This window comes from Schistosoma haematobium, chromosome 5, assembly GCF_000699445.3.
Source record: "Schistosoma haematobium chromosome 5, whole genome shotgun sequence".
NCBI classification, from domain to species: Eukaryota; Metazoa; Platyhelminthes; class Trematoda; order Strigeidida; family Schistosomatidae; genus Schistosoma; species Schistosoma haematobium.
This window is the reverse complement of record NC_067200.1, coordinates 8305866-8316669: the sequence shown is the minus strand read 5'-3', so window position 1 is coordinate 8316669 and position 10804 is coordinate 8305866. Positions and strand designations below refer to the sequence as shown.

General features: G+C 36.9%; 1 protein-coding gene across 1 annotated transcript; it reads right to left on the bottom strand.

Annotated features, from left to right (window-relative positions):
* Window positions 1-8588: 8588 nt before the first annotated feature.
* MS3_00000682 (uncharacterized protein) lies at window positions 8589-10555 on the bottom strand. The gene is made up of 2 exons (XM_051208357.1): window positions 9008-10555; window positions 8589-8920 (listed from the first exon to the last, which is right to left on the bottom strand). The coding sequence occupies exons 1-2, from the start codon at window positions 10083-10085 to the stop codon at window positions 8655-8657; spliced, it is 1344 nt and encodes a 447-aa protein (XP_051064821.1). The 5' UTR covers window positions 10086-10555; the 3' UTR covers window positions 8589-8654.
* Between the last annotated feature and the right edge of the window lie 249 nt (window positions 10556-10804).

Here is a 10804-nt window from a genome sequence, read left to right as displayed (position 1 = left end):
CCAATCATAAATTCAAACATCAAGGAAAACAACTACAATCATCGCAAACTCCCATCCGAACAAATTCTTAAACGACAATAACATAACGCGAACGTAACATATATCAAATTATGGCAATAAAGTTTCGAATACGTGAATTCGGTGAAATCTCCTTGTTTGTGCAAAATCTGCACTTTTTGTCTTGTTTATAAATTTTGCAATTTCACTATATTCAAATAAAATTCATCATGGAATTCAACAAAAAAGCATTGTAGTGTATTGATTCTGACAAAAATGCAGAATATTTCAAATATACTATATCATAATGAGTGTTTTATAGTGATTTTTCTGTTTTGAGAAACGTAAAATGTCATATAATCAAAACCTCAGCATAGAGTAGAGTGATTTCGTTAGATGTTTTCACTCACAAATTAAGCATTGTAACACGTTATGACCATGAAATACGTATGGCGTTAAAAGCTGGTTTAAATGTGCAGAATAAAAGTATCTGTTGGTGGATGTCTTTGAACAAATGAACTTAATTTAATCAATGAAGTTGTTATATGGCCCTTAGTTTAAGTGACTCAACATCAAACGCATATTTTGTAGTTAGATGGCTACAATTAGTCGAGAGGACAGTCTGAATTAACGTCTCATGCTAGTTGGTACTCTTCGGTAAGCTGTACGTACTATCCTTCAGGAACTAGTGTTCCTCGTGAACCTGGATGTAGTCTGAGATATTACTGTTGGGGCACAATTAGTCAACTAACATTAAAACAATACAAAATACAGACGAAACACAGTACGAGAATAAAAAATCTTCAAAATCCAATACACTCAACGTCTAATGAATGGACGTACGGAAAATAGTTTCAAACTAAAACGAAATGTAATTTAACGCGTTATTACACACGACTAGCACGTCAACCTGTCAGTTCGATGTCCTATTACGTAATTTGCAGAGAAAGCAGAATCACTACGAAAATGTTATGGAAGAAAATGGAGTAAACGTCAAAATGAAAAACCCGAAAAATTGGATGAGCATGTGAGAAACAATGGAAAGATCAAAACTAGTATGTCAGGCCTACATGCGTTATTCTAGCATTGAAACCGATCGGTTTACTTATTCTTAGTTAGTCGCATTTTGACCTTGTCAATCAGTCTCTTATTAACACTTTGAATGTCATCATATGAGCACATGTGTGTGCATTGCCTATCCTACTTGTTATGTCCTAAGCCTCGTCGAATATCATGCGACTAATTTGCCAGCAAGAACACCGACTTATACAACCTTGGCACTGTGCCTAACCACTGACACGTTAACCAGTACGAGCAGACTAGAGTCAACTCGCAGCTATTTTCTGTCCTTCTCGCCTAGCTTTTCCGTTTGAGTTCAGAACGCAATCTCCGCTTCCACTGTATGAATCATGTATTTCAGACATACTTGGTTTATACACAATCAGACCAAACCGCATGGTTGTTAGTGTGAGAGGCTGTAACATCTACAATCTATTCTCTCATTGGTTGTAATACACAATCAATCAATAATTTATCCACAACCAGTTAACACTCATGATTATATACGGATATTTAACATTGACATACACACCCACTCGTTTCCCTATGTGCCTGCTTCCTGCATGCTTGCGGATTTTACTAATCTTTAACAATAAACTATCCCCACAACTGGTGTTCTGGATTTTGAATAATCTCAAGTAAATCCATAATTATACCAGGCGATTAAGCCTGGGTTAAATAATCATTTAAGGGGATACTATTTATTGGAGTCAGATATAGAGGAAAGTCACCTCAACAAAGTAAGTGACCCGCAATTGGAGCACGCATTACGCTACAACGTCTGCTGCATATTCTCCAGTCATATCATGAAGAATTTCACATAGGAATTACTGTTACAAATATTGGCATTTCACTGACAGTCATAATAAATTCACTCAATGCATCCTTCCTTTGGAATAATTGATGTATATCGCATATTTAAACCCAAAGTGAAATTTTCATTTTCAGTGAGCCTCTTATATATATTTCATGCTTTATTTTTTAAGCCTTCATATTGTATATTTCAATCATCAGCCCATTATTATTGCTATTCTTATTATTTATTCGTATCATGTTACCAGGAAATCCACCAGGCCTTCCACCTTAGTCTGTTTCCGAGCGTGCCATCTCTGCATATTTACCTGTCCTTAACCCTCAAAAGACTGAACTCTGGTTTGCACGCTTAGAAAGCTTTTTGTTGCAAACAGAATCACAAGTCACAGTACCAAATTTAGTTACGCAAACTCGTTGCTGTGGGTGACGTTATTGATCAAGTGCCTGACCTCATTTAAAAGCCGTATCCAGACTGACCATACCATTGCTTAAAAAGAGAGGTCATCCGTGTTACATATTTCACTGGCTAGCAGACAACTGACCAACTTTTAGCCAATTCACAGCTAGGTAACACATACCGTCTCAAACGAAACGCCACATGACAGATGAATTGGGGGATCGTGTAGTAGATAAACGTCGATTATATCAATTGTGGCTCAGTCGTATCCGGCAAAACATCCAGCAAATACTGGCAACTGAAGACGATGGTGTTGATTTGGATAGGCTAGCGGGCATAGCCGATAGAAGTTACGAGTGGACTAGAACACACTGGGTATCACATATACAAACAAACGAAACTGACGAGATCACCGAGTAATGACAAACGATCGACACACTCACCTAACAGATAGCCCAGCTCCAATTTTTGAATTCCCACCACTTCAAGTGTAGAGGGAGGTCCAGATACCGTAGACGTTGTAGCCCAAGCACCACCAGACATAGTATTCGTTAGCACCATGGAACGTACGGCAGACCAGTTAAAACAAGTGCTCCTCCCTGTAAATTTCATAGCACACGGCAAAGAGAACGTCAAGCCTGACGACTAGTGGTGACTGCAGTCAACTCTCAAGACAGCCGTTTGTTATATGTCACAGGCAAAAGAAACGGAAGTCGATTCTTAGTCGACACTGAGACACAGGTTAAGGTAGTACCACATAATACATCTTGCGTATCACCTAACTTTTATTCTTTTGACTAACATGTACAGTAATAGGATTGCCGCTAGTACTTACATTTAAACAGCCAGGACCACTAGTAAAGGTAGATAGGGAACCTCGGAGTATTGTATACATCACTCGACTCAAACACTGAGACCGGGTTTTCAAACAACTAATATGGGTCATACTCCTACTCAGGTTTCTGCACCTAGTAGTACTAGTAAGCAAAAATGAAATAGAAGATAAAGACCTACAGAACTACTCATGATGCAGACTACTGTGGAGAAGCAAAATGAAAAGGGCTGTTGTTCACGAAATTGAGGGGACAAAAAGCTAATGTCCGGCGCTTTAAGAGGGTTGGTGGATATGGAGGACCTACCTAGGGAGTTGGAAAACCCTGATTCTGAACTAATGGTGCATATGCGGTTCAGGATTCTGAGGGAACAAATGACGTAAGAACCAACTATTGGCCACCGACTATCATGGGACTGCATCTCCTGACACTGTTCCACTGCCTTGTGGATCAGACCTTTAGGTCGAAGGCTTCGAGTATGGCCCCCTAAGATAACCACCTACTTCGGTTTGATCACACGGGCAGTATCATAGCCAACATGCAAATCAAGTGATTTGTGTGGCGCATATGTATTCGGTTCCCTTTTGTAGCAATATTTATGTGTTCAATGAAATAAACAAACTAAACTTTGGAAAACACTCGTGGCTCAAACTAAAACTGCAAGATGCGTACTCGATAATTATCAAACCGCTTCCTGAGGAAACACAAGTCATAGAAAATAATCCTTGAACCAATTCACTCAAGAAACTAAGAATTTTCCTTTGGATGATCAACTTTCACCAACGTTTTATTCAAAAGTGTTGAAACCACTAACTGATGTATTAAGGGGACGCGCTAAATCATTGGCGATGACACCGCAAGCAATTTAAGCATTTGAACAGTTGAAAAACGATTTAGGCTTTGAGGCCTTTCTGGTACGATGAAAGGTTGATGCACCTTTAGCAGTAACGACCGACGCCTCTAAGATAGTACTAGGTGCCGTACTTCAGCAACGTGTCAATCAAAAATGGCATCCCGTGCGTTTTTCTCAAAATAAACTCAACAAGACGCGAACAAAATAAGGCACGTTCGGTAGGCATTGTTGGCTGTCTATTTAGCCATCAAACACTTCCGGTATTTGTTAGAAGGCAAGTCTTTCACATTATGTACTGGTCACAAACCCTTAATAATATCCTTGATGTACAGCCATGATAAATATAGTCCGCGCGACAACACATACAAGCTGTCAATTAAACTGGACGCTTACTCATTCCAATGTAATGAAAAGAAATGTAAAACATTTCTATAAACATACTGTTGCTCGTGATTATGACATTTCAACACAAACAAACATTTGTGCTACGCTCTATGCTGATTATGACAGACTGACTAATATCTGAACTGATTACAATTCGATGCAGTTAAACTAAATATTTTTCACTTATCAATAATTGATAAGAATGGAATAGAAATGATAATCACGAAGGATCCAACGATAGATGAACAGAATGAGAAAATTCTCACCCCAATTCAATGTTAAATGGTCGAAGTAATTCATTCAATGCAGGTAGGTTAGATCCACCAGTGTCTGGAGTCCATAAACGTCTAGTACAGCGTAAAAACAAGCCAAAAGCAGGGAAAAGTGAAAACAATTTCACGAATAGAGACATGTGTTAAGAAAGTAATTTGCCGAAACGTAACATAATAAAACCAATGAGCTTAATTGATTCTTTAAATGATCATAAGAATTGAAGTCATTTTTCTAGGGAATGAATAGAACGTTTGCATACACAATAGTTATTTGGCAACGGAAGTGGCAGAATGTGCCATAATTCACATATTTACCTAACAGGGTTGTACAATTAGCCGATTGCATAACTTTATATCTGTTAAATCTACCAAACCTGCTGAATTTCTAATAGATTATGGTGATAGAGAGAATCTGTTATAAAATAGATTGACTAAAATCCATTTCGTAATAATTTTGTCATGAATTTTAAAACTTATTTTCGCTTCACGATTCCAAGTGAGCGCTTGCGTCGTGATGCAGTTTGATGATTTCCTCGATGTTTTTCCTATCCAATTCCAACATCTTTTCCTAATTTCCTCCTCATCTGGAACCTGGTTTATTCTCTCCCACAGTAGGCTGTTGCTGATGGTATCCGGACAATGGACATTGATTTATTAAGTAGGTAAGTAACAATTGTGTATTTCATCAAATGCAAACATATTTTACAGGTTTTGCAACGAGTGGGCTTCAATAACCCATTGAAGGTTACATAACACATGCCTTTTAAATGATTACGTGTCCATATCAGGTACTGACTATCAATTGAATTTCTAACAGATTATTGTGGTAGAGAGACTGTTATTAAAAAGATTGACTAAAATCAATTCCGTGTGACTGAATCATGAATATTAAAACTTGATATCAGCGTACAGAAATGATTAAAAACTTAATAATAATAATAATTTATATTGTGAAAAATAATAATAATTACAGAATTCACGCCAGTTTACAGGCATGATCAATTTGATATAAATAATAACATTAGACGTGCAGAACAAACATGTGATAAAAGAAAGTTTTAAGTATACTAGTTCGGCAGTTGTTTATGTAGTATATATATTACAGCGATCCAGTGCATCAGCCGGGGACTTTTAATTTTTCTTAAATGGACAGCCTGTTGATTTATGAACGGAGTAATTAGGGTCATTTCGTGTGCCAGATCGAATTAATGATAATTATCTACAACTAGAGAAATTAAAACGAAAACAGAGAGCACGGAGCAACAAAACAATAATTACTAAAATATGTCAATCAGGTCTACCAAAATGCATGTGACACAGTGATATACTGTTGATGTTATTCAAATTAGTCAAACTTGTTAGAGACGGTGTTAACATAAAGTGACAGCAAGTAGGTGTTTTTACTTAGGGAATTCAGTAATAAGAATGGCTAAACATTTAAGGTTCCTAAAATATCACTTGTGGAATGAGATACACTTAAAGGCGCTAGACCATTCAATGCATTTTCAGAGGAGCAGTATGCATCGATGCAGCGAACAAATAATGGGAATGATTTTATCGTGCGGATAGATTGTGGTAGGTTATTCCAGAGTCTAGAAAATTTACAGGTAAAGTAATTCATATAAAGAGATGATTTAGAATAAGTTTGTTTCACTAGTGACTAGGAATTAAGGATGTCATAATGAGAAGTTTCTGCGTATTGAATCACGTGATTGGATGTGAATGATATTTTTTTGAGTAATTTGAAGAAAAAGATAAGATTTAGTTTGAGTCTCTTCTCCCATAAATGTCTAGCTCAGGTTTATTACATCTAGAATTATAAGTTAAGGTACAATCAACTCCAAGAATACGAAGTGTAAATCGTCTCTGTACTGATTCCAGCCTTAATTTATCCTTTATGCGCGCACTTCTAAGAATAAACGTGCAGTATTCCAGAAGAGGTCGAGCACAAACTTTGCACATTAGAATACGTGGAGAAAATGAATATACTACTTTAAGATCATCTGCATATAGAAGGGGCTAACCGACACAAAAACTTTAACAAATATCATTCATAAACACTAAAAGGAGCAAAGGACCTAAGACACTACCTTGTATTACACCACTTCTAACAGGGACAGCGTTAGACAATGAAGAGTTAATTTTAACTATTTGATGTCGATTGCTGAGAAAGGAATCAAACCAAGCAAGCAAAGGATTTTGAACTATATAAGATGCGAGCTTAACTATAAGAAGATGGTGGCTAACCATGTCAAAGGCTTTAGAAATGTCCAGATATAGCACTAAGACTAGATATCCTTGGCTACGTAGAGAATAGACTAAATTAAAGAAGTCAAAATGACATGTCATGCAAGAACGATTTTTAAGAAATTCATGCTGAGTATCATTGATAAATTTTCCAGCGAGTAAATAGTTGCAAAGTTCATCACTTATATTTTTTTCCATAATCCTAGAAATAACTGGAGTAATATTTATTGGCCGGTAATTGTTCATGTCAGTCTTATCTCCAGATTTGTAACGAGGTATGATGTACGCGGTTTTCTAACAGTAAGGGTAAGAACCGGTTTCCATAGAGAGAGTAAACAGCTTTAGAAGAAGTGGAATATCTGGACCACCATATTTGTAGAGAAATGATGAAATCCCGTCTACTCCATGACCTTTCGAAAGCTTAAGGGTATTTATAGCCTTATTAATTTTCATGAATGTGAAGGAGATAGATTTTATTGAGTTGCTAGTCACGCACATAACTCTTGAAGCATAGCCACTTATGTTTTCTACACTATTCGCGAATATACTACTGAAAAGGTCGGCCATGGTTTTAGAGTCGTATATAAAAGTGCTATTATGCTGGATGCACGGTATATCAACATTTCGAGTTGCTTTAGTGCGTTTATTGAAAAGGAGAGTTAAGTTTTGTACTTTCGAGTTAGTATTAAGGGCTAACAGCTCCTCATTAATGGCTTTTAACCTATGTTCCTCTTCAATTTGATTAAAAATTATTGTTATTTGTGCAACTGCTGTGAAGTCGTTTGACTTAAAATAACGATTCTGTAGGCGTTTTATTTTATTACGATATTTAGCTGGTATATATAATTCGTAAGGTTTACTAAACCTGTACGTTTTAAGAGGTACACTGGAATCTAAACAAGAGTTAATGATCAGATAGAATTCGTCGATAGCATCCATGAGACTATTACATGAAAAAAAGTTGTCCCAGTCTGAAAGTTTAATCAATGAATGCAGGAGGTCCCAGTCAGCATGCTTATAGTCTCTATATTGACAGGTTTTTTGAATGGGTGGGTTATAAGAGAGATAGATAGGGAAAGCGCAAACTACTATCTTATGGTCACTGCTTTCAAATTCATCATATACTTTTACAGATAGTAGGATAACATCTCTACTAAATATTAGATCGAGTATACTATCGCCTCTAGTTGGGGCACGAACCCACTGTGACCAGCAGTGCATGTTAATGGTTGCCGAGAACTCATCATTACATGACTGACAACTACCGGTACTCCAGTTGATCCCAGGATAACTGAAATCCCCAGTGATAACCTTAGCATTAAAGTTTAGAGAGGATACATGTATGAATGCATTGATAATAAGATCATTCCCACTATTCGGACTATCAGGAGCTCTGTATATACATCCAAGTAGTAGACTATGATTTAGGGTGTTGACTGATATCCAGACTGATTCTGGTAAACTATTCAGGACACTATCTTCAATTTTATTAGTTGTTAGGGTATCTAAAGCATACATAATACAACCACCTCCTCGCTTAGTTTCTCTGTCGCAGCGATAAAGTCGATAGTTCTGGATATTTAATTCTGAATTTGATACTACTTGAGAGCACCATGTTTCCGTGATAAGTATGAAAGAAGGTTTGGCTAGAAAAGCTAATGTTCTCAAGGCTGAAATTTTGTTCAGAAGTGAACGTGCATTGATAAGTAATAAGTTTAAAAAGGGAGTGTGGAGTGTAAAAAAACCGAGAGCTTCCCTATTGATGTTATGTAGTTTGGATTTGCATAGACTGTGGTTTATTATGTTTGACTGATCGTATGGGCTATCGCTTGAACAAACTCCATTGCTAGTGGGACCAGGGATTTCTGAAGGCCAAAAAAATCATTATTTTGATAAAGTGGGTTAATTTGTTGAACTTGATTAGGCGGACAGTTAAGACAGGCACCTGCAAGTTGGGGTTGGGTTGATGGTGCGTAACCTAGTAATCCATCTTGTCCAATGGAAAAGTGTTGAGGAAAGTTACGTCTCACAGGTTTATTATTTAAAACGTTTGATGTTGAGTAACCTAGTAATCCATCTTGCCCAATGGGAAAGTGCTGAGAATAGTTATGTCTTACAGGTTTATTATTTAAAGCGTTCGAAGTTGAGTAACCTAGTAAACCATCTTGCCCAATGGGAAAGTGTTGAGAATAGTTAAGTCTTACAGGTATGTTATTTAAAACGTTTGAGGATAACCGTAGGGTGCGTTGGTTCATTGTGGTCTGTCCAATATTAGGCTTGCTTACATAATGATTGCAGTGGCCATCTTGTGAGACATTTGAACCAAATCTGCCCTTAAAACCTCCCCTACGATGCGTAAGGTGAAGCATGGTGTCGGGAAGTACAGTCTTATTTTTATTTGGTAAGGTCATCGTAGTATTTTTGATATTGGGTCTAGAACCAGAAGGTTCTGTACTTACATTCTTCTTACGTGGCAAAGGTATTTTAATCTTGACATGATTTTTAAGAGTTGTAGCATTAAAACTAAGTACTTGCTTATGGGCTTCTAATGGTAAACTGGGTAATATCCGACTAGTGACGTCAATAGATGTACATTGGCTATCAGATGTCACTACAGACATAACAGGCAAATTAACATTCTTTGTTGGTATATCAGAGTGCTGGAGAACATGAGATAAGGTAGCTGCATCAGTGGATTCAGCAGTTGATGCATCGTGGTTTGTTGTGATCTCAACATCTTTATTTTCGTTCAAGGTACGTTTTTGAGTAAGCCTTTGATTGGTGGTCTTATCTGAGACTATACGAGCGTTTCTAAATTTCGTAAGCGCGCAGATTAGCCTCTCGGATTCTTTTGACCGTTCAGCTAATATATGAGAGTCGAATCTTAACAAGACCGGGCACGAGTATTTCTGGTGCTTTTTATTAAGTCGAATGCATTGGCATGGACTATCCTGAAGGTTAGATGCTTTTAATATCAAATTCCTTACAGTTTTAATGGGGATTCTGTCAGGTATATTATAGATAATCACGTTATTACGAGAGATTATTCGCTTGGTAACTTCATTAGCGATAAAGTCGATAACAGATTCTGCTTTTATGATGTCATCAAGTTCCGCAGGAACGATATCTTTTGACAGGAGCAGCTTAAGAGATGATAATGTCTTTATTTCTTGCTCCAAATCATCATGCTCTGATAAAGAGCTAGCAAGTGACTCAACTTTAGAACGCATGTCGGTTAGTTGTTTAAAGACAGTGTTTAGTTCACTCTAAAGATTATCGATACTCTTTGATCTTGATGTGGAACTCATTATTAAATTAGAGACAGAGTCATCCAGCATCAGATGTGGTGTAAGACCTATCCCAACATTATCAGCTTCAAAAGGAGTAGCAGAACATGGGGAATAGGTAATAACAGAATTGTTATTATCTGAAGTATTAGGGCTTTTACGGGCTCTTTTTTTGACAGTCGACCCATATCGCTTTAAGTATAGATTTTAAAGCTATTTATGAGTTATAAACTGGGATTCAACGATATTTAAACAATATAAATTAGATACCGTGTTATCGTAACGCAAACTTCAAATGTATATACAAAATATACCACAAAATGAAGTATTTCATTGGTCAACTTATACTTTGAATGTCTTAATGACAGTTTCAAAATGTTTTCAGTAATAATATTTCTGATACGAGGATTTTGTGATGAAAGATATAGGTTGTTCAGCCATAAGCAGAGATGATGATGACTGGCGGTAAAATGAAAACATGAGGGTTTCTTCGTTTTTAAAACTCATTAGATGGATGTAATTGACTCGCAGAGATGATGTTCACTATGGTATTTGAACCCATTTTCTTTCTTTACGAACGTCATCGCGTCATTCACTTTGGAGATTTCAGGTAGTCGATGTGTGTTCATACAAGAGGTGATAGGCCAAATTAAGTAAAATAC